The sequence below is a fragment of the Stomoxys calcitrans genome, chromosome 4 (assembly GCF_963082655.1).
Source record: "Stomoxys calcitrans chromosome 4, idStoCalc2.1, whole genome shotgun sequence".
NCBI lineage: Eukaryota > Metazoa > Arthropoda > Insecta > Diptera > Muscidae > Stomoxys > Stomoxys calcitrans.
In genome coordinates this window covers 60,582,010-60,606,841 of record NC_081555.1, presented here as the reverse complement: position 1 = coordinate 60,606,841, position 24,832 = coordinate 60,582,010, and the positions used below count along the sequence as shown (strand labels likewise).

The window sequence follows — 24,832 nt, the reverse complement described above, 5'->3', positions numbered from 1 at the left end:
GAAAGCTGGGGGCTTGGTAAGGAATACTCATTTAGCTCGGGTAAAACACATGGTAAAGCATTTGGAAGCAAAAGCCTGCGACCACCTACAACACCATTGGCCAAAAAATGATCTTGGCAAACAAATTGCGTGCTCTTTAGTGGTAAACAGCAAGCTTGTAAATGCAAAGTGCCAATATTTGACACTTGAGTTTAAGTCATGTATTAAAAAAATTTACTACGCTGTTCGCATGACTTCACCTTATAAGTCTACCCTGGATCCAAATGCAAGTGATCCAACCTTGTTAATTTAACCATGTGATATACAATTACAAGAAATACTGCTTGTTCTTGTAGGGGTGTGCTGTACACTGAGGTTGCAGGCCTTGCCGATGAAGGATTCCATTGGGTCAATCCGGTACATAAAATCGGTTGCCATGGGAGAAATACTGGGATGTGCACATACCGAAATTTTAGTTATCATATAGATAAGAAAATAAATGACGTCGTATATCGCATCCAGAACGATGGTGGGGCATCGCGTAGACACTTCCTAATTGACATTTTAGTTTTTATTTGCATTATCATTTGTAGCAACCAAAAGTTCAAAAGATTTGTTAATATAAACGTGAAGAAAGGAACAAATTTAAAAATCTAAACATAGGATTTTGTATTCTAGTGTGATCTGTAATTGGATAATTCCATCAGCTGGGCAAGTGACCTAACTTATTTTAGTGAACCCTGTGACAACCTTTTTAAATTAGCCTTGCAATTTTACTATCAATTGGCACGCAGCCAAATTAAATAAAACATATGTGATTATATTGTATTTGGAAAATTTAACTGACTACTAGATTAAAATGTACCAAGGGGAAGAAGTACCTCACAAAAAACATAAACCTGACTCCGACGGCATTCTTGTCGAGAAGGTTGACTCAGCACATGCCGCGCCGTGCTCAAATCCAACTTTACCCTCAACATCTGTACTGCAGCGACCTAAAATTTTATGCAAAAACACCAAGTTTAGCTATTTTGAAACTTGTGGAAAAAGATTTGTTTGGAAATCATTGAAACAGATTATAACTCAGGAGAGATCACTTATTTGGCCGGATGATATAATTTTGTGTAAGTTTTTTTTAGTTGGCCTAACTGATCTGAGTTGATTCTTATATCCTTGCAGATAATTCTTTGAATGCACCTCCGTCTCTAAAACCACCTAAGAAGTATTCTGATATATCCGGATTACATGCACCCTACACCGATCCGCAAACGAGACTGCACTACCATAACTCTGACGAATTCCGAATTATTCGCACTTTACCGTCCGACATAGTACAGGGTTATTTAGCACTTAGAGGAGCCACAAATATTGTAGGTTAATAATACTTTTAAGAATTTTGACAACATAAAATTAATATTGTTTAACAATTTTTAAAACGGTTATTAAATTGGATGAATATTCGAGATGTCACTTTTTTGAAAATGCATATTGTAATGTAATTGAACTTATGGACAAACTATAGACAAGCATGCGAATTAAAACTAGCAAATTTATATGCGGTTGAATGTTGAAACTGGGTCGAAATGAAGAATGAAATGTACAATAAGTATTGAAATACCTATCTTTAGGTTTTGTTGCGCAAAATTTTTAAATCCAATGCAATGGGTAGAGTTCTAAAAGACTTACCTATTGTTGTTGTTGTAGCAGTGTGTTGCACACTGAGGAGGCAGCCCTTTGCCGATGAATGATTCCGTAGGGTCAATCTGCTACGAACAACCGGCTGCCATGGGATTGGGCTTACCTATTGTTATTGGGATCAGTGGATTTCCTCTTGCAGAGCCATAAACCTGGTCACTAACCCATTTGTGCCAAAAAAAATTAATGACAGACGAAATGAAAACAAGCAAATAAACAAACTAAATTAAAAACCAATGTTTCAGGTTCCTGCGTGTAACTCTGTGCGGAATTTTTTTGCGACTTCTCCCATCGGACGCCTCCGTGGGTGGTAGATAGGGAAAAGCTGGAATGACAGGACCTTAGTCACTTTTGGCGACATAACTGTGACTGATCGGAAGAGATGCGCCAGGTTGTTCAACCGTCAATTTATTGCTCATCCCGAGAATGACAGGGCTAGAAGGACAGTCATTCGTCGTATCCGTTGTCTCCGAGCCGTTTCAGCTATCACAAGTTTGGAATGTCATCCGTGGCGCCAAGTCATCCAAGGGTCGTACAGTTGTACAGAACGACCTTTCTTTCCTCATGGGTAGCCGAGACGCTTGGGGGACTACTTCCGAGCCTCGTTGGAATATTGACATAATTACCAGGTAGTGTACCGTTACCAGCTAAGTACAATTTTTCTTGCGAAGTGCACTATCTGTCAACGAGTTTTGGTTGTGTGTGTGCATTTTAGTTAAGAACCATTACACACACAAACAACGAAAAATAGCGCGAATTAAAAACGTACGCAAAATCAGAATTGCACTAATCGCTGATTTTGACTGATAGTGCACTCGATATTTTGTTGTTAGGCAACTGCCACTACCTGTAAATGAATATATCTTGGGTGCTATTATATCCTTACAACCACAATGATGGGCATTTCTGTTTTTTTTTGAAAGAAAAGGAGAAGTTTAAATACAATAATAAAAAGAGTGTAAACGGTCATGGCAGACCGTTCTGTATATTTTATTGAAAGAAAGACAATTACTTTAAAAGCTAATCGTGAAGAACTAAATACAGGCTAATTTTAAAGATCTAATCTTAATGAACTTAATTACAACCTATTCTTAAAGCTAAATAACGTGCTAATCTGAAAATCGACATGCAAGTTAACCTTAAAAACGGTGTTACACGCCAAGTTTAAAGACTGAATTAGACGCTAACGTTAAAAGATGAACTAAAAAAATTATTACACACTAACCTTATCTTAAAGCTAAACTAAAAGCAATTACAAAACTGAATTACAAGGTAAACTACATTGCAGACTAATCCTAAAGGGAACTGAATTAATAATATATTAAAGGCAGGCAGTTTTCATACAGGCAGTTTTCTCCCGATGTTTATCTTTTATTGGACCCTTATCGTCAATTTATGGTCCTTGCCCTTCCCCAATAGAAATATCTCTCTTTAGGTACATAGGTAGAAGTTATCCACAGGGATTTTTGTCCCGGCTGAGTAGGTAGACGATGTCGTATTTTTTGGCATTGAAAATGGCCTAGAAAGAATAAGAGTAAACTAATGTATACAGAGACGGACGGACGGAGCCTTAGCATCCAATTGGGACTAAACTTCATTATTGGCGGCAGGAGGATTAAAATTGACGAGAATGCAGATCCCATCAGATCCATGGAGATAAACATTTATGCGTATTTGTCCGATATGGATGATTTTAAATATTTAGGCTAAAGCCAAATAATGTTTTTTTTATATTTTAAATATGATTGCTAAATGGAATAGCAATTCATGAATTTATAAATTTGAAATGAATTTAGTAATGGAGGCATTTTATAGCAAATAAACACGTTCTTGAAAAAAATGTTCATAACGTTTAACGGAACTCATGTCTTTCGCTGAGATCATGTATGTAGGTCTTAAGAAGGGGTTAGGAAGGAGGTAAGATGAAGGGTTGGGTGTGGGCCATGGTGGAGCTCTTGTTTCAGAGGGAGGGATATTCCTCGCCATAAGACCAGGCGAGAAGGCATTCCAACAGGTAGGTGTGGTGCTTCCTTTTTTATAGTTAGACATTAGATATTTAATTTTTTTCAGTCTGCCATTACACAAAAATAAATGCATTGGAAAAAGTACAGCTAATAAGCAGGGTTGTCAAGCTTGGTTAATGTAGTAATTGTATCATAGATGCGTTTTCGCAATTAATTCGATTCAAATACAACATACCAACGCACGGCCCTTGAAGCCATCACACCTAATATGGTTGAAAAGTCTTCTATTCAAAGACGAAACGCGTCCCATAGTGGTTGGTGTGTGTTGCTATCTTTGGCTTTCCTTTTCCATTTGCATCTCCGATCATTGAGCTCGTCTCGAAAGAGATACAAACAAATATTGTAAGCCTGGCATGTAAAACTATTGTTTCTGATAAGTTGTTGTTGTTGTTGTAGCAGTTTATTGTGTACTATCTTTCGTCTGCTTGATTCTGTTGAGTGTCAAGACCCAGGAACTCCGCGACTAAGATGGGGTGCGTCCACAGGGATCTGGGTCTGGCCGGGCAGTTAAACAGGTGACGTGTATCGTGCGGTCCCCGGTTACAATCGGGACATACATCTTGCACGTCGGCATCAATCCTAGCTCTGTGGGAATTGAGGCGGCTGCATCTGCCGGAACGTAATTGAGCCAGAACCACTCTGGTTTGCCGGGGGAGGTCGATTTCTTCGGGTGCAATGGGTGGCGGTCGTTCTCCAAGGACTACATTCACCCGGCAGCCAATTAACGCGTCTGCTACCGTGTTTGCATGAATGTTGTTCAGACCCGCTTGATATGCCGCTTGATCTAGAGGTTCTCTCTTGTAGCGTTGGACCTCACGCTCTAGATCGTGTAGATCAACCTTAAGGCTTCTGGGCGGTGGGTATCTATCCACAAGATGATGATTTGGATGATTTCTGCGATAACAGCCCAGAAGGTATTGCTTAGACAGCATGTAGTTATGTCTTCGCACTGGTAGGATCTTTGTCTCCTGATGGAGGTGGTCCACATGAGAACTGAGGAGACAGCCCGTCGCAGTTCGGAGGGAGGCATTCTGACAGATCTGAATATTATTCCACTGCGTGTCACAAAGTTGACGTGACCACACTGGCGCTGCATAACTTACCACAGACCGGCCAATTGCTTTGTACGTGGTCAACAAGGTTTCTTTGTCTGCACCCCAAGTGCTGCCAGCGAGTGACTTGAGGACCTTGTTTCTACTTTTGACTTTATTGCAGATTGCTGTGGCATGTGGGGAGAAAGTGTAGGAGCTGTCAAATGTGACGCCAAGTATTTTGGGACACTTGATGGTCGGAATCATTTCTCCATCGACCATCACAGTCAGCTCAGAATTCACCTCACGCGTATTTGTAGTGAACAGTGTGGCTGAAGATTTGGTGGCGGATATCTTCAGATTTCTTGCAGCGAAATATGAGGCAAGCTCGTTGAGGTAGACGTTCAACCTATCGCAGATGTCATCAATGGGTGGGGGGCCTGATGCCATGATCGTACGCATATGATACGATCTCTATGCCGTCTGGAGGAGGTGGGATGGAGGATAGGTAGAGGTTAAACAGAGCCGGAGATATCACCCCACCTTGGGGAACTCCCTGTTTCACTCTACGGTGTTTTGACTTCTTATCCCTAAATTCCACAAATGACTGGCGGCCACACAGATAATTCGCGACCCAACGTTTCAGGCCTGGCTGGAGGGACGTGTTGGCGATGTCCTCAAATAATTTGGCATGGCTGACCGTGTCGAATGCCTTCGATAGGTCCAGTGCCACAAGGACCGTCCTATCACATGGCCTGGGTTGATTGAAGCCACGGCAAATGTGTGTGGTGATGGCATGCAAAGCTGTTGTTGTGCTGTGCAGTCTCCGAAATCCGTGTTGATGCTCGGCGAATGGAAATTCTCCTACGAGGCTCGGGAGGAGTAATGCCTCAAGCGTCTTAGCCACTGGTGAGAGAAGGGAGATCGGTCTGTACGACTCCCCCAAACTCGGGTCCTTACCAGGCTTCAGTAGCGGGATCACTCTGCCCATTTTCCAGACATCGGGAACTATAAGAGTGTTCAATGACAGGTTAAGGACTGTGGTAAGGTACTCAACTCCAGGTAAATCCAGATTCTTCAGCATCAATGTAGAGATTCCGTCGGGGCCCAACGCCTTGGAAGATTTGGCGCCACGGATGACATTCGTAACTTCGCCCACGGTAAATTGTGATGGCTGTTCATCGGCTCGGAGACCACGAATACGGCGAATGGCTCTCCTCCTTGCCCTGTCTCTCTCGGGATGCACAATAAATTGACGGTTGAACAACCTGGCGCATCTCTTCGGATCAGTCACGGTTAACTCGCCAAAAGTGACTGAGGTCCTGTCGTCCCGTCTACCGGGGTTCGTGAGAGATTTAACAGTGGCCCACAATTTGCCTTCACCGGTGCCTAAGTTACATTGCTCCAAGTGTTCCAGCCACAAATTCCGCTTATGTTCGTTGACTACCCTGTTTATTTCCAGATTCAGCTCGCTGATTCTGGGGTTAGCGGGGTCCATAGCACGAATCTCATCACGATCGTCTGCGAGTACCACTGCTTGCGCCGGGAAATTGGGTCGCACTTGCGGTATTCGACCGGCTGGTATAAAGCGAGCGGCTGCTGCGTTGATGATGTCTCGGAATTTCCTCTCGGCCACAAGCACATCAGAGGGGGGTGGCAGTTCATTGAAGCGGCGATTGGTATAGTCTCTGAAGTCAGTCCAATTGGCCTTCTTGTAATTGATGAACGTCCGGCGCTCAGAGGTTATGAAGTCGGGTGGTCGGTCGATGGTGAGGACTATGGGGAGGTGGTCTGACCCCAAAGAGATGACGGCTTGCCAGGATACGTCACTCAGGAGATCAGGGGATGCAATTGAGATGTCTGGCGAGCTGCTGCACCTCCTCGTAATCCTAGTGGGGGCATCCTCATTCACCGTGCAAAACGTGGAGCTATCTATCTGCTCTGCCACGCTGGTCGTTACCTAGGGGAGAATGCCATGACGAGTGATGTGCATTAAAATCCCCCAGAACCAGACGACTATGGCCAGATAGCAACCCACTAATGTCGGGGCTGTAGGCCTGGCCATTAATCGGGACACAGCTACCAACCGGCGGTATATACACGTTGTATATCTCTATCTCGGCTGTACCGGACCTGACTGCTACCCCCATACATTCCATGTATGGGTCATTAGCGTCAAGCGCAGGCGAGATAGGTCTATACTGCACGGAATGGTGTATAACGAAGGCCAATCCCCCACCTCCATTCCTTGAGCGATCCTTACGTAGCACATTGTAGCCGTGACAACTGTGCAAGCTGCAGATGTTAGTCAGCTTTGTCTCCTGGATCGCTGCGACCGATATGCTCTTCCGACTCATAAAATCTACAATCTCATCAATCTTGCCTCGCAGTCCATTGCAGTTTAACTGCAAGAACGATACATTTCCCGACACTGGCCTGGCAATAGTAGGGCTAGGGTGCTGTCGTTGCATAATTTGCCGTACGGGAGAGGTCGGGGGGGTCACATAGTCCGACGACGAGGACGCCGAAGGCGACGACGGCGACGCTTGTGGCCCACTGCTGGCTATGTTCGCACAGCACCTAGCGACATAGCCAGTATGACTATACTCCCGTAGCGAGGTTAGGCCAGAGCAAGAACGGAAATGTACCCACTCCAAGCACCGGTTACACCTCACCGACACTGACCGATGATGAAGGCGGTTCTGGCAAACGGAACAGAACCAGGTTCCGGGGTTCTTTTCAATCCCGGCACGGACCAGAAGCATACGGAGAAGGCACTCCGGGATGTGCCTCTCCCATGACGAAAAAAGACGAACAGGTACACTGAGGCGGCAGCCCTTGCCGATGAAGATTCCATCGGGTCAATCCGGTGCGTACAACCGGCTGCCATGGGATTGAAGTGATACACTCTGATAAGTGATACACTTGAGCAAAAACAACCCTATCCGCCGAGCACTAGCCGCGTATACGCCACTATGCCAGCACAGCGACAAGTGGCCAGAAAATACATAGAAATCATTGGATCAGGACAGGACAAAATGGCACCCAACATGGGGCACGAAAAAGAAACACAGCATTTAGTTTAGCAGTACTGTTTAGGTTTTAGGTCACGTAGGGTTAAGCGCAAGAGTCCTCTGCTTTTCTAAAGCTCTATATTGCACCATTAAGAAGGCAAACATAATTCTAATCTATATAAGGACGCGATCGGAATCTTAAGATAGGTAAGGTTGCTAGCCATAGATCAGATTAGAGGCAATTTTTTCATTGTTTCTACAATAGTTTTTATGCAATAGACCAGGAGTTTCCGGACCCGACGAAGGTTCAAGGAGATTAGTTCGCGAAGCCGTTAATCTTCTTGGTATTTAAGCAGGAGGCTCCTAGTTAACATGGATTTTGGTATGCTGCCTTAGTTTTTGGACTTAGTTTAGTTAGTAGTATACTATTGAACCATCCATATATTAACATAATATAGCAATAGACCAAGAATATCTTGCCAATGTCCGACTGAAGGGATTGTTTGAGGTTCTAGTCACCGGACTCAGAACTCGGCTAGTATCCACCAGTCATCTGGCCGGTCGAGGTCTGCGTGAGATATTCCTTTCCATTGATAAGATTGCATCCGAAGTACCCACAAACCTGTAAGGAAGCAATACAATTTTAGTAGAACTGGCGTTTGATAGTTTTATTAAAACATATACCCTACTCTTCATCTTATCGTCCCTTGAAAAAACTATCTCCAACAAGTCACGCATTTCAAGTACGTTTTTATTTCACGTTTTATACAAATAGCTTCGATTTTTACGTAATCACTTTTTGGATTAGGGTATCAATTTGAGATTTGAATTTTACAATTTTACAAATTAATTTTGAATTTACTTATTTACCTGCGCTTGAATTTAATTCTATTTATTTATGAAATGGTCGCATCCCCGTCCCTTGATGAAGACCGCCGCCTTTGTGAGCTGGGGCATATCCATCTTCCACACAGGATCGAGCTTTGCGCCCTCATAGGAAGCGTAGATGCCTCTGACGAGTTGTTTGACGGTATCAATACATTCCGACAACGCAGCGTAAAGATGTCCCCTCTATACTCGCAGGTCATATGGGTGGACCCTCTACAGAGTTACACACATGTTCGAAAATCCGATCGTTTACCAGATCCTTCACTTGGGACCGATGATCTGGTGGAATCCTACTGGATGCACAGCCGATATTTGATAACTGCATAATTCAACTTATCTCTCGTGTGCTTCCTTGCCACTTTGGCCAAAGAGGATGGCTCCTTTCCATTCTCAACTACCGTCTTGCCCTTCCGTGATGACTGTGGCCTCCTATTGGAAGTCACAGTCCTCCATGAAGACTCAGGGGACGTGCGCGCTGCTTTCGTTCCTATTCCGACTTTGTCTACCTCCGCAGGACACTGTCTGGAATCTTCATTGCATGGTTTGTTTGGTTTTTCCTGAGTACTTGAAATCGGGGAGCTCTTTTTCTTTTTCAGAATTTTAGCAGCGTTATGCTCTTCGGGAAATCTGATTCTTTTTCCAGCTTCCGCAGAAGTGCTTGAAATGTCAGTTTTATCCCTTACAGCATACTGCACTTTCGCCCGATTGCGCTGCCGGTACATACTCGATCTGCTTGTGAGCTTAGCAAAGCCATCGCTCACTTCTGCTGTCATCCCGATGCCCTCATCTCTCGATTCGGCTGCGATAACTTTTTCATTGACATCGTCGCTGTCTGAAATCGGATACTCCACCTTTACTTAAAGCCTGGGGAGTCTGACGACTAGTTGTGTGCTTGAAGCATTACTCACTACTAAAGGTGCCAAGACACCCACACTTATAGGAGGGGAGGACAACACGCTAGGGTCTGATGCCACCAACGCAGCTGTTGGGTCTTTGAAGTCCATTTCTAGCCTACTCCAAAAAGGCTTTACATTTTTTTCGTAACAGGTAGTACCTATTCCGAGGTACGGATATTTTTTTTCTTTTCTTCGAAGAGCGAAATAAAAACACGTCCGCTTCACTCAACGGCTACACCACATTTGCCACCCATAAAAATAAATAATTGTTATTTTTTCCGTAACTAACTATTTTAGATACAAATTCGATGTCAGTGGAATTTGTCCTAACCCTTTGAAGATTTCCGCCATTTTGAACACCTATGGATGCAGTAAACTACTACAGAAAATGCGCATCTTTGACCGTGAGTTGACCGCGAATGGAAATGGAGTAATGCCTGTGAGAACCCTTTCCAGGAATTCGAAAACATCCTGGCTTCCTAACTGATGCTGACCCATTATGATCCGAGACCCAATCAAAGTGGCAGCAGATGCATCGAATGTAGGCATTGGCGCCTACATTTGCCACATTTTCCCCCATAATTGCGTGAAGGCAGTGTATCATGTGTCACGTTCTTTGACACGTGCAGAGCGGAGCTATTCTTTTCTTTTTGCTTTAAATTACATACATTTTTATTTTAATTTTTTCGGCAGAGAAAATGTCAAGCTTATACTTTTGCTGTAAAATTTTGAGAGCACAAAAATTTCTCTGTTATTTCATTTCTCTTTGGAAGACGTCGCACAATTTTCGCAAATCGAAAAATCTTGGAATTAATTGGGAATTTTTAAATTGATAGTGATATGGACACGAAACTTAACATAGTCATAGTTGGTCACCTCGAGCATGTCCAATTTTGAATTGCTTGCCAAACATTCATTTATGGTCCGATCGGCTTGATTATTTTTCAAAAGATAGAGAGAGTAAAACCTACACAAAACATGCTAAAATGTATTCATATTGATTTCGCTTGTCCTGTGAATCAATCAACATGCCTTTTGATAATTGATGCCTTTTCCAAGTACCATGAAGTCTGCCAAATAAAGTCGATGACGTCATCATGACCAATAGAGTGCCTCAGGGACTATTGTTTAAAATTTGATTTTTGGTGAGTGATAATGGTACTCAGCTTACTTCAAAAGAGTTTGTTTTGTAGTGAAAACGGCACAAAGCATTTTCGTACCGCCCCATTCCACCCGCAAACAAATGACAAAGTTGAGCGTTTTGTTGACAGATTTAAACGAGCTTTAAAAAAACACCAATGGTCTCAAGGCCATACAAGATTTCTACTACAGAGCAACCAGCAACAACAGCACAACTTTAAGTAAATCGCCTTCAGAACTTTTCCTGAGGAGGAAAGTCAGAATAATGGGTCGATTATGGATTGCAACTCAAAGAAAATTTCAAATCAGGAATTCCGTCCTACTTACAAAATTCCTTAATTGTTTTCAGTGCCACTCCTCAAGTGGGTTCATGCCTGGTATCGCGTCCCCACCTATGTAGCGGCGGCTGTTAGCCGCGAAAGCCGGGCAGTGTCAAAGCAAATGGTCCAAAGTCTCATCATCTTCTCCACATTCTATCACTTGCCGCACCGATTTTACATAAGTGAGCTCGTAGTCCTATGTGTCCCGTTATGACACCAACAGCTATACTGACCTCCTTCTTGCTTCCTTTCAGTAATAGCCTCGTCTTCTCACGATCTGGATCCCCCCAAAGGGTTTTGCCGCCCTACCGACCGTTTCGCTACTCCGCAATGTTGCATGCGCATTCGTCGCCCACTCCCTTAACTCGGACTGCGTCGACCCAAAAGGCTTCGGGTTAACTAAGTTTATTGACGGCAGTCCTCTGGCCTTTACCGCCAAATCGTCTGCCATTTCATTTCACCTTATTCCTTTATGGCCCCAAACGAAGGGGATTTTGCCATCAATTTTACTGTCGGTAAAGACGTTCAGACTCGACTTCCTCGCGTTAGCACCACACCGGGATCACCGCCTGCAGGACCGTATTATGGTCAGGCAGTCTAAAACAGATCTCAGTCCCTGGGTTCTCAATGTAAAACCCCAGGCCCATTCTGTCCTCAAGCTTTGATCCATCCGTGTAACATGATCTTCCAGATGGCAATACTAGGGTTCCGTCAATCCAAGACTGTGCCGATGGTAACAGTGACACGCACTCGACTTCAAGGTTCACCTCAGATAGCCGATCGGAAAACTGTTCCCTTCCTTCCAGGTTTCCTATCGTCGCCTCGTCTTATCATCTTATTGAGGAAACGTGGTGCGTTAAATTGGACCACCTTCGTCTTCCTCGTGAACAGACATATTTCAGTCTTCTCTGGGTTAACATTGAGACCTCTGGGTCTAGCCCAGTCATATGCCATATGAAAAACCCTTTCGACCCTTCTGCATAGTTCGTTTGGATCCTTACCCCTAAGAAGTATTATAACATCGTCCGCGTAGCATACGGGTTCAAATCCCTCCCCAGTGAGCATCCGTAATAGGTCATTTATCGTGATCACCCATAGGAGTGGTGATAAAATGCCCCCCTGTGGCGTGCCCTGCGCCACTTTCTTCCTTATATTTATGCCACGGGACGCACATGTTTAGCATATGGTTTATCCAGTCTCTAAAGACCGGGTTCACCCGGTACTGGTCTAAGGATTGGATCAGCGTGTCGGCCCGCGCATTGCTAAAAGCCCCTCGATGTCAATGCATACCGCCAGTGTGTACGTTTTGGAATCGAAGGATTCTTCTATTTTATGCACAACCTCGTGCAGGGCAGTCTCCACCGAACTTCCCTTAATATAGGCATGCTGTTTGTTTTTGAGCAGTTCGCTGGATGTCATACTCTTTATCATGGTGTCCACAATACGTTCCAAGGTTTTAAGTAGAAAGGACGTAAGGCTTTTGGGTCTGTAGACCTTTGGCGTCGCATAACTTGCCTTGCCGGGCTTGGGTATAAACGCCACCCTTGCCTCCTGACAGGCTTTCGGAGTATATGCAAGTCCTAGGCACGCTATGAAAATTTTGGCCAGATGAGGTGCCAGATAGCCTCCCTCATTCTGACTTAAATAGTTTGCAGTTCTCCAAGGATTCCTTCACCATAAATTCCATAATTATAAACCTTCGATCAAACTCATTATTTCAAGATTCCGGAGTCTCCGTGAGCCCCGTCGTATCCTGTGGAAAATGGGTTTTCATCAAAAGCTTCAATATGTCTTCCATTGTCTCTGTTCTCACTCCCATGTCGTCTACTAAAGTTTCAGTTTGGACATGGGTTTTTGAGAGAAACTTTTTTATCTTGGCGGGGTCATTAATCGCCGCTATCGACTTGTTCGCAGAAAAGCTTCCAGGAGGCACGTTTTGCCGCTCTGGTATTCTTAATGTATTTCTTGAGCCGTGTGTAATACACATCCCAATAAACTTCCGCTTTTTAACGACGTGCGTTCCTTTCCCGAAGAGGACAACTAGCTTCGATGGACCCCACCAGTGCAGTCGTAATCCTTTTGACAATTTCGTCAATGTGTTCCATGCTTGAACAATCTAAATTATCTTGCTCAAGTCTTCTTCTGAGTAGCCTTCCGAATTTTGTCCGGATGGTTTTCAACTTATTCTGGAAGCTTATCGGATTCAACGATGGCCGTGCTACTCCAAACCTAATGTAGCGATGGTCAGAGAAAGAGTGTTCCATGGAGACCCTCCAATCTTGAACCTCACCGATTAGATTTTCCGAACATATCGTCACATCTAATACCTCCTCCCTAATCCTATTAACAAAGGTAGCGGTGTTACCAATATTATGTGTTAGGTCGTTGGTATTCAAGAACTCTGCCAGGGCTTGGCCCCGCTTATTAGTGTTGGTACTACATCACGACATGTCAGAATTCGCATCGCCCCTATTAGTACCTCATTTCCTGTCTATCTTGCTTTCCTCACCAGTCGTTGCAGCTCCGACGTGGGTGGGGGTTTCGGAGCATCAAAAGGGAGATAAAGTGATGCCAGGTATGCTCCACCGTCTCACTGTTGCATCCGACGTTGACAACTCTGGGGAAAATATATAATTCAATTTTTTATGACAAATAACGCAGGTCCTCGGTCCTGAGTCACCTGCCACTGCACGGCCTGATGTCTCAAAATGAGAATTTCTACCTATCCTATTCTTCTCAATCTTGAAAAAGACTGCTTTGCTTCCGTAGTGCCCCATGCCTTTAGTCTTAGTCAAACTCGTCACGGAGACTTGATCAATGCCAACCACAAAGAGAGTTCCTCCCTCCTTCTCCTCCCTGTGGAAGACCTCCCACTTCTCTGCTACCAAACCTTAGTTTTGCTTGCCCAAGGATCCCAATATGCGTTCCGTCGCAAATTTACTGCCCTATCCCTTGATGAAGACCGTCGCCTTTGTGAGCTGGGGCATATCCATCTTTCTCACCAGGTCGAGCTTTGCGCCCTCCCAGGGAGCGTGAATACTTCTGTTATCAAGTTTTTTATAAGTAATGAGAGAATGTCCTACAGAAAGAAATCAGCAAGGTTTTTTGCTTCAAAATGTATTATCTAAAAAAGTAATCACGAAAAAATGTCGCGAAAAACGAACATAGTACCAACATTACTTAAAATAAACTTAAAGGACGGTATTCACATACGTACATACATATTTCCAATCTGTTGTTCTTTTGCTGCTGCTTTAACCTATAAACATACTGATCTACTATGTATACACATCTAATTAGATTTTTTTACATGTCATGGACGTATTGTCGGTACATGTGTGCGTAGGTAGTGTACCGTAAATTGTTGAGTACAATTTTTTCTCTTGAAGTACAGTATCTCTCAACGAGTTTTGGTTGTGTGTATTAGTTAAGAACCATAATACACACAAACAACGAAAAATTGCGCGAACTAGTAACATACACAAAATCAGAGTTGCACTTATCACTGATTTTGACAGATAGTGCACTCAACATTTAGTTGTTGGGAAATATTGTTGCTTTTCATTTCTTCGTGAACCGATGAATAAACGTCTCACACCAGTTGGCCTTCCAAAATAATAAAACTGAAGTATGGCTTTATGTTTGAAATGATGACACTGCTGGATATATTTATTTTGCTTGATATGTGTTTTGTATTTTAAATATAAGGGTTGTACATTTGATGTGTGTGTGTGTGTTTAAGGTGTGAGATTACGTTAATGTGTTGTTTATTCAATGTTTTTTTGGTATCACGAATAGAAAAAAACAAGTATTTGCCAGAAGGGCCTATTTATACAAAAAAATTGGCTTAAAAATAAACAAAAACAATAAACAAAATGAAGATATGTTGCAAATTGGCTTGGGATATTTCAGCCATTGTACTTCATTGCTGACAGTTGCACCAGCATTTTGCAACAACAGGGTTACCGTCGAGCAGGGTTGCTCGACAAACGACATCCCCCTCAAACGACATCCCCACCCCCGTGAACTGACCCAGAGGGGGAGGCTTCACCTTCACCAGCAGAGTCTTCAACGTCTAGTATGGCCAACTTGGAAACAGGACGGCGGTAGACACCCACATCTGTGCGCACTTCGGCTGAACGTGCTACACCATCTTTGCCGCGATGGAGCTCGATGACACGCCCTCTTTTCCATTGGCTTCTTGGAAGATCTAGGTCACAAATAAAAACAACGCAGCCCACGTCCAACGGTTGTGATGGCAAACACCATTTCGTCCTTCTCGTCAGCTCAGGAAGATATTCATGCAGCCATTGATGCCACATGCCGTTCTTTAAGTTCTGCACCACACGCCACTGCTTTCGAAGACACATCAATCTGGGCTCATATGGTGCCGGAGTTTGGGTTGAATTAGTGCACCCAAGCAGAAAATGATTCGGGGTCAATGGTTCCGGGTCTTCGGGAGTCACAGGTAGATGAGTCAAGGGTCTCGAATTGATGATGTTCTCTGCTTCGATTAGAAACGATTGGAGCGTTTCGAGCTTTGGAGCCTGCTCCTTCAACATGATGTACAATGCCTTCTTCACGGACTGCACAAGCCGTTCCCATACGCCGCCTTCACTTGGATTCAACGGAGTGTTGAATATCCATTTGATGCCCAGTGCCGTCAAACCTGAAGAGAGACTATTAGTATCCAAAAACATATCAATACCTTGTAATTCCTTTGCTATGCCAACAAAATTGGTCCCGTTGTCGCTTCTTATGGATACAGGGACACCTCTTCTATTAATGAAGTTGCGGATACACATCAGGCAAGCATCGCTGGATAGGTCTGTGGCAATCTCCAGGTGGATGGCACGGGTTGTAAAGCAGGTAAAAAGAGCAACCCACCTTTTCTCACGTTGACGGCGGATTCCAACACTTACTGGGCCAAAATAATCAAGTCCTGTGTATGTGAAGGCTCGATCGTATGAGGTCACCCTCTCCATCGGTAAGGCAGACATCTGGGGTTGAAGTGGCCTGGCTCGACGAAGTTTGCAGGCGGAACAGTGGCTCTGGATGCTGTTTAATAGTTGACGCAGTGATGGCACCCAGTACTTTTGACGTATTTCGCTCATAGCAGTGGCAGTGTTGATGTGCAGGAACTTTCTGTGGTAGAATTCCACCAATAACCTGGTGAACCGATGATTTTTCGGCAAAATTATGGGCTGCCTGGCTTCCAGATTCAAAAAGGCACCATTTTGGATTCTCCCAAACGCACGAATTAAGCCATCTTGGCCAACAAAGGGATTCAGCGACAATAATTGGCTGCTTTGGCTCACTGAGTGTTGTTTTTTCAGGTCCTCAAGTTCGTCTTCGTATTGTTGACGTTGCACATGACGGCACAGATAAGACACGGCATTCTCTTCTTCTTCCAGGGACAGATCACACAAGAACAACGCCTCACCTTTGATTTTACGCCTCATGTTTTGCACATACCGGAACACCCATGCCATAGCCCGTTTCAGCCTTCGTACACCATTCTCTCACCAGTAGCAAAGACGCCTGAGGGACGAGGCCTTCAGTGCTCGCTAGTCGTTTGTGGAATGTAAGAAATCGAAACACCGCAGAGTGAAACAGGGAGTTCCCCAAGGAGGGGAATGCACCAACATACCTTCTGAGCCACCAGAACTCTGTGCTTGGATCGCAGTTCTGAGCCACTTTCATCCTTTTTCGTTTGATTGTGCACCTCACTCGGCCAATACGATTCCGCCTTCAGCAAAAACGTTGGTCCATTTTTCCAACGTCCTTCGGGTTCATATGGCTTGAACAGTTTTGAGCGAGTTCCTTCGTCTGCAGTGTTCTCGTTACCAGGGCACCACCTCCATTGTTCAATGCTGCTGCAGTCCAATATCTCAGCCACACGATTTGCCACATATTGCTTGTATTTTTGGTGATCTGACCGAATCCACTGTATCACCGTAAAAGAATCTGACCAAAAGAAAACATTATTAACACAGCACAAATGGTTTTTTAATATGGCCTCTTTCATTCGAACGCCCATTACAGCAGCTTGCAATTCCAGTTTTGGTATTGTGTGATACCGTGTCGGGGCACAGCTTGTTTTGCCCATTACAAACATCACTTTAACACCACTGACACTTACCACTCTCCAATATGCCACAACTGCCATAGCCTCTTCGCTTGCATCCACAAAGACATGTAGATCAACATTGCTGCTGCTAAAACCACCGGCGTAACATCTTGGAATCTTAAATTCCACCAATCTCGATAACTGCTCCAACCAGTACTTCCACTGGCTATAAATTTCTGACGGCAATTGCTCGTCCCAACTTACCCCACATTTCCAGACCTTTTGCATTAGCACCTTTGACGTCACCATAAAGTCGCACAGGAATCCGTATGAGTCGTATACGGACATATTTAGGCCGAGCATCTCCCTTTTTGTTGGCACCTTTATAAAATTTAATATATTTTTGTCCACTTTGGCCAAACGCAAATGAAAACAAAAATCATCTGTCTTTGGTGCCCAATGAATACCGAGTACCCGTTCTATGCTGTCACCAAAAAAAAAAGTTGCCACTGTTCTCGCCATTGCCAGGATTATTACCACATAGTATTGCCACTCGTTCACTGTTGGATATTATGTTGCGAAGATGGAAACCACCGGATTTATGGATCCTTACCACTTCGCGAACAACATTAAGGGCTTCATCTTCAATTTCGAAACAATCGACATAATCATCCACATAATGACGTTCGATGATACCATGGACGGCTCTTGGTGACTTTTCGATGTATTTTGTCGCATTTTTATTCTTGACATATTGGGCAATGGTTGGTGAACAGGTGGCTCCAAAAATAAGCCTTTCCATAACATAAGTGTCCACAGGCTGATCAGGATTGCCATCTCTCCACAGAAATCTTTGGCTATCTTGGTCTTTCCTGGCAATGGCGATCTGGTAAAACATCTCTTGTATGTCACCACATACAGCAATGGGGGATTCTCTAAATTTAAAAAGAATTGAAATTAATGAGTTATTAATGTCAGGACCAGGAAGTAAGGCTTTGTTTAATGAGAAGTTCATAACCTCGGCCGCCGCATCAAAAACCAGCCGAATTCCTTTTTTATTTGGATTTATTACACCAAAATGGGGCAAATAAAAGGTCCGTTCGCGCATTATAGATTTTTCTTCATCCGATAATTTACGGAAATATCCTTTTTTAAACATAATCTGCTATTTTATCGCAATATTCCATTTTATACTCACTGTCTTTTGCCATCTTACGTTCCACAGAGTACAAACGATTCAAAGCCATGTTGTATGAGTCAGGGATCGGTCTCACATCTTCTCTCCACAACAACGAACATTCATATCGGTCATTTACTTGCTTTGTGTTTGTTTCCAATATGCCCATTGCTCTCTCATCTTCTTTGGATTTTATAGGTTTCACGGGTATTTTGGTTCCAAGGGTTTCCACATCAAAATAACCACGCATCATATCGCTCAACTCCTTCAAAACATCATTTTGGTACACACACTTCCTTACGTGTAAAGCCCGTTCGCGCATTATAGATTTTTCTTCATCCGATAATTTACGGAAATATCCTTTTTTAAACATAATCTGCTATTTTATCGCAATATTCCATTTTATACTCACTGTCTTTTGCCATCTTACGTTCCACAGAGTACAAACGATTCAAAGCCATGTTGTATGAGTCAGGGATCGGTCTCACATCTTCTCTCCACAACAACGAACATTCATATCGGTCATTTACTTGCTTTGTGTTTGTTTCCAATATGCCCATTGCTCTCTCATCTTCTTTGGATTTTATAGGTTTCACGGGTATTTTGGTTCCAAGGGTTTCCACATCAAAATAACCACGCATCATATCGCTCAACTCCTTCAAAACATCATTTTGGTACACACACTTCCTTACGTGTAAAGCCCTCTTTATGTTTGTTGGTTCTTCACCAGGAATTGGTCCATATATAACAGCGCCTAATCTGGTGGTTGACACAATGGGTCCAAATTCGAATAAAAGTGTAGGCGTCTCAATGGGAACTGTTAGGAAAGAATGGGCTAAGCTTAAAATCATTTTTGGTTGAACATTAGAATAATCCCGCATATTTAAATTGGCGATTTTGTCACTTTTTTGGGATTTCATAAAATGTGCTATATGGCAACTCTGTACTGGCAATGACATATCCGATGAAACGTAAACATTGGAAAGTAAGTATTTTCTGTTAAATTGGCCAACTCCACTGATGGTCACGCGAATTTTTTCCGTTTTCTGTGTTACGCGGTGAGTATTAAGCCATTGCAGCTCCAAGTGCTCAGGTTCTCCATGGAGTTCAAGTTCTCGTGCTATTTCCAGATCCAGCATAGAAACGTTGGCGCCATCGTCAATGAAGGCGTAAGTGCTTATTGTTTTGTGCAGCCCATACAAAGTTATGGGTAAAATCTGGAAAAGCACATTATCGGGAGAATGAGCTGCATGGCAATTTCGTCTTTCGGTTTGTGGTCGTTGTGCTTCGGACGTGACCGTGCGGTTATTTTGTGTCCCACACGTCGTGGACAAATGAGTTGGCTCGGTCGCTGGCTCCGGTTGTGATTGTGAAAGTGTACTGTGTAATAAATTGTTGTGTGGCTTTGGGCAATCATTAACGCCACAACGGCGTTTTGTGTGGCAAAATTTAACTTGATGTCCACGTTTTAAACAACAAAAGCAAATCTTGAGCCCTTTATAGTGTTCCATCTTTTGTCGATGGACATGTTTAAAAATTCTGTACAGTGTTTTATGTTAGTGTACTCACCCTTACATACTGGACATTGGCTGACAGTGACGTTGACGTATTTTCGGTTTGGTGGCGGTGCAGTAGCAGCAAAATGGCGGCGGTTTGATGCGGCATTGGTCGAAGTTGACGGCAAGGTGTCATGGACGATATTGGCCAGGCGGCGCAGTACTGATAGCCTTTCTGCAAAGTCAACTATGGTGGCTGGTTGTTGTAATTGGAAGCATTTTTCGGCCCACTGCATTTGGCGGCTTGTGGAAAGTTTAGCGACCAGTTCGCTCAACAATGAAGGGTTGGAAAGATGGTGATCTCCCTTCACGTTCTTGACAAATGTGGCCATGTTCGAGATTTTGTTGGGGAAGTTTACCAGGGCTTCGAGGTTGTCATTGGCTAAAGGTGGAATGGCACGAACCTTTTCAATTTGGCTTCTAATCAGCTGTTCCGGACGACCAAAGGTTTCAAGCAGCGTTCGTATAATGGTGTCGACGTTGGCAGAATTACCTAGCAGCGATTCGACGGTTTCTCTGGCTCGACCCTTGATAGCATCTCTGTGGCGCATAATGTTGTGGAGGCTGTTATATCCAAATTCGCCTGTGGTGCTTTCGTACGCTTCATAAAAGGTTTGCCATTCTTCTGGAAGACCTGAAAATGTGGGAAGAGGATAAATTTTCTTGTGTGGAACAGATATAAAACTTTGTGGATACGAATTGTGGACAGACATATCCGAATTTATAGACCGTGATGGCGGCGGATATTGTGGCGTTGGCTGATAAGCTTGCTGTTGTAGAGGCGACAGTTGTGGCGGCTGTTGTAAAAGATTCTGTGGCGGCTGATATTGTGACTGATTTGGTGGAGGTATTGATGGCTGAGATGTTGGCAGTATGGATTCTGGCATATTTGATGGCGGCTGTGGCAGCGTCGATGTAGGTAATGCGGACAGCGACGTCGACGTCATTTGATTGATGCAATGTACTCACTTTGCATTACCTGCATTTGACGCTGCATCTGCTCCATTTGCACTCTCATTTGCTTCATGAACTCACCGACTTCATTTACATGTTTTGATGTCCCGGCTGGTGAATTGGCTGCAGTTTTCTGATGCTGTAATTGAGAAGGCGGATTAATCGTATTGACATGAGTAGTACCGTCCATTGGCTGTAGCTGTGGCTGTTTTTGTTGGCTTTTTGCTGGCGTATCTGACTTTGGTGAGTGGTTGACAGACATTTCGCTGACGTATTGCTGATATCGGGCTGGCGGGGTTCCTTTTGTGCTTCTGCTGCTTGTTCTTCTTGGCTGATCTTGACAATTGGACATAAACTTGGCTGAATCTCGATCACAAAGGTAAGTAACACAATTCACACAAAAGGCTGGCTTGATTTTAATGCAAAATTTGGCAAAAATTTGAGGGCTGGCTTCTTCAAAATAAATTTTGCATTAAAAATAACACAAAATGTCCGTCCGTCCACGGCTTTTTTTTAACGTTGTTTACTTGCCGTCAAACATATAACACAAAATGACTTTAAACATTGAATAAAATTGTTGCTTTTCATTTCTTCGTGAACCGATGAATAAACGTCTCACACCAGTTGGCCTTGTGTTGTTTATTCAGTGTTTTTTTGGTATCACGAATAGAAAAAAACAAGTATTTGCCAGAAGGGCCTATTTATACAAAAAAAATTGGCTTAAAAATAAACAAAAACAATAAACAAAATGAAGATATGTTGCAAATTGGCTTGGGATATTTCAGCCATTGTACTTCATTGCTGACAGTTGCACCAGCATTTTGCAACAACAGGGTTACCGTCGAGCAGGGTTGCCCTCAAACGACAAATATATCTTGGTAAATGTACCGTGAATGCAGAACAAATGTATTGTAGGTGTAAAGAAGCAATTATGCTTATTACAAAACGTTGCATTTGACATTTCAAACCAAACAATTTTATTAAAAAAAGACTTGAAGGTAAGGGAGGGTCTAACGTCGTGTATACCTAAAGGACAGGTCAGAAAGACGGCCCTCCACGCAGTGATGAGTCGAGGCGGCTCTCTAACTGAAGGAGTACGCGATGGCGGCCTTCCTGAATATAACAACGAGGAAATGGGTAGATTGTCACCGCTCTAAGCCTCTCGGGGATCCACCCGATTTTCTCCCTACGGACTGTATGCTACGTGACAGCACTATCAACGCGGATTTCGAAAATAGTGTGGTCAGAAGCCGGTTGATAATGGGAACACCTCAGGGAGGTGAATGACCGCATATGCGGACGACGTCGTTCTACTGATACGACACAAATTTCTGTCGAAAATCAGCGACATAATGGAAAGGCCACTGTTGAGATGGGCTATAACAAAACTGAGGATGGTAAAGCTGGTCCTTTTCACTTGCAAATATAAGTAACAGGTTTTTAGACTCCCGTCTTTTGACGGTCTTCACAGATGGCTGTTTCAGGCAGAGTTCTGTGTCATAACGATAGCCGTAAAAAATATTCTAGGAAGGGATTCACCATCTTCTAAACTCTGGATTTATGTGAACAGTATGGCGGCCCTCAGGGCATTGGGTTTGAGGAGAGTGAGATTGAAGTGTGTGGCAGAGTGTTCGAAATCTCCGAGTAGACTCCAGGCTCACGATATAGCGCTATACGACACTCTTTTCTTGTAAAATAAAAAATAAAATATATAAATAAAAATCATAAAATTGAACTATCATGTTTCCAAATACACAATCTTGGACAAATTTGAAGACGAATAAAATAACGATAAACCCGCAATAACGGTTTCTCTATTCAGGTCTACTGAGCGCTTGGCTCAGTAGACGCATCTTGATCATTATCTAAGTACAAAACAAAATTCCTGAATCGTTAGAAGAAACCACGCTCTCAATAACATAATCTGCTATACAATACGAAAAGCAGACTTTCTAGAATAGGATATACTTTTACATTTCTTCCTATTAAGGCTCATATAATTAATATCACACCATTCTATCAGCCTGTCAAAATCTTTCTGTATTCCAAAAGAAACAGAAGGTGAACAAATGTTCGAAAAAAGTATTGTATTATATCGTCTGCATACATCAGTATGGAAAATCATTCAAATACAGAGCAAATAAAATCGGGCCAAGATGACTACACCGAGGAACACCAGACGTAACCTTTATTTGTCTAGACTCGCCTCCGTTAAACGAGATCCTTTAAGACCTATCTCACAGATAAGATGATATCCACTTTAGGAGTCTCGTGGGAATTCTTAACAAGTTAAGCTTATAAAGTAAAATCCTATGATTACCCTATCAAATGCCTTGCTAAAATCAGTATATATAACATCTGTTTGATTTCCACAAGATTTGTAGCCGTCGATTGAATCGTCAAAAATACGTGTTGACTTTTTAAAATTATAGACCGAAATTTGTTTTAAAAACTTTACATTTGCATTCAGTAACAGTCTGTCATCAGACTCAATAAGACGTTTTCGTTTATTGTGATTCCACAGGAACAGAAGAAGGAAGAAGCCTTCTTGTTCCTACCGTTGAACCATCCCGACCGCTTTAAAAAGACCAATATTTTAGGTTAGGTTGAAAAGAGGGTGCAGATATTAATCCGCCCCATGACACCATGGATATTCACCTAAGCCAGTAATCGGCTTGTTGTGAGCTCTTAAGACTATAAAGTAACCTCTAAAAAGAAAATTTTATGTTAGGAATTCTGTGCTACTTACAAAATCTTTAATTGATTTCAATACCACTCCCCCAAGTCGGTAAATGTCTGATATTGTGACTCCACCTAAGTACCAGTATCTGTTGGACGCGAAAGCCGGGCAATGACAAAGGAAATGCTCCAACTTCTCAACATCTTCCCCGCAAGCCCTACACATGCTATTACCTGCCGCACCGATTTTACATAAGTGAGCTCGTAGTCCTGTGTGTCCCGTTATGATACCAATAGCTACACTGACCTCCTTGCTTCCTTTCAGTAATAGCCTTGTCTTCTCTCGATCTGAATCCCCCCATAGGATTTCGCCGTCCTACCGACCGTTTCGCTGTTCCACAATGTTAGCACCACACCACTTCACGCATTCCGTGATCGCCCGGATCTCCGCTTGCAGGACCGTATTATGGTCAGGCAGTCTAAAACAGCTCTCAGTTCCTGGGTTCTCAATGTAAACCCCCAGGCCCACTCTGTCCTCTAGCTTTGATCCATCCGTGTAACATGATCTTCCAGATGGCAATACTAGGGTTCCGTCAATCCAAGACTGTGCCGATGGTAACAGCGAATCGCACTCGACTTCAAGGTTCACCTCAGATAGCCGATCGGAAACCTCTTCCCTTCCTTCCAGATTTCCTATCGTCGCCTCGATTATACCGCGATGGTATAAGCTGCTCCCTTTCCATTCTCCCATCGCCTTAAGTCTCATAGCCGCAGTAGCTGCCTCACACTTAATCTGTATGTCAATGGGTCGGATATCTAGAATAGTCTCCAGTGCCCTAGTGTGCGTGGTCCACATCGCCCCGCCTATGCCAAGATAACATGTTCTCTGAACCTGTTATATTGTCCTTATGTTGCGCTTTTTCTCCATAGCAGTCCACCAAACTACTGAGGCGTTAAGTATTGGTCTTATCACGCCCCTGTAGAGCCAGGACTATCCTCGGATTCAGGCCCGCCCACATAGTGCCCAACATCTGTGAGCCTTCTCAGTACGCTCCTGAATGTGACACTTCTAATTCAGTTTCCTGTCCAACATCAGACCGAAGTATTTGACCTTGTCACATATCGAAATTGTTCTATTGAGGAAACGTAGTGTTTTCTGGGTTAACATTAAGACCTCTGGGTCTAGCCAAGTCATATGCCATATGCAAGACCCTTTCGGCCCTTCTGCATAGCTTGTTCGGATCCTTACCCCTTAGAAATATTATAACATCGTCTGCGTAGCAGGCGGGTTCAAATCCCTCCTCAGTCAGCATCCGTAATAGGTAATTTATGGTGGTCATGTATAGGAGAGGCAATAAAATTCCCCCTGTGCCACTTTCTTCCTTATATTTATGCCATGGGACATACAA

The 24,832-nt window shown here is 43.4% G+C and overlaps 4 protein-coding genes across 4 annotated transcripts; 2 read left to right on the top strand and 2 right to left on the bottom strand.

Annotated features, from left to right (window-relative positions):
• The first annotated feature begins 349 nt into the window (after positions 1–349).
• On the top strand, positions 350–1,461 carry LOC106095232 (INO80 complex subunit C). Its single transcript, XM_013262473.2, has 2 exons — positions 350–1,103; positions 1,159–1,461. Exons 1-2 carry the CDS (start codon positions 839–841, stop codon positions 1,356–1,358), a joined length of 465 nt encoding a protein of 154 aa, XP_013117927.1. The 5' UTR covers positions 350–838; the 3' UTR covers positions 1,359–1,461.
• Positions 1,462–1,602: 141 nt separating this feature from the next.
• LOC131997272 (uncharacterized) lies at positions 1,603–10,640 on the top strand. Its single transcript, XM_059367953.1, has 2 exons — positions 1,603–2,303; positions 9,825–10,640. The coding sequence occupies exons 1-2, from the start codon at positions 2,101–2,103 to the stop codon at positions 10,012–10,014; spliced, it is 393 nt and encodes a 130-aa protein (XP_059223936.1). The 5' UTR covers positions 1,603–2,100; the 3' UTR covers positions 10,015–10,640.
• A 3,982-nt stretch (positions 10,641–14,622) lies between these two features.
• On the bottom strand, positions 14,623–18,607 carry LOC131997270 (uncharacterized). Its single transcript, XM_059367950.1, has 2 exons — positions 18,256–18,607; positions 14,623–17,992 (listed from the first exon to the last, which is right to left on the bottom strand). Exons 1-2 carry the CDS (start codon positions 18,605–18,607, stop codon positions 17,667–17,669), a joined length of 678 nt encoding a protein of 225 aa, XP_059223933.1. The 3' UTR covers positions 14,623–17,666.
• Positions 14,989–16,449, bottom strand: LOC131996940 (uncharacterized). Its single transcript, XM_059367143.1, has one exon. It carries the CDS (start codon positions 16,447–16,449, stop codon positions 14,989–14,991), a length of 1,461 nt encoding a protein of 486 aa, XP_059223126.1.
• Positions 18,608–24,832: the final 6,225 nt, after the last annotated feature.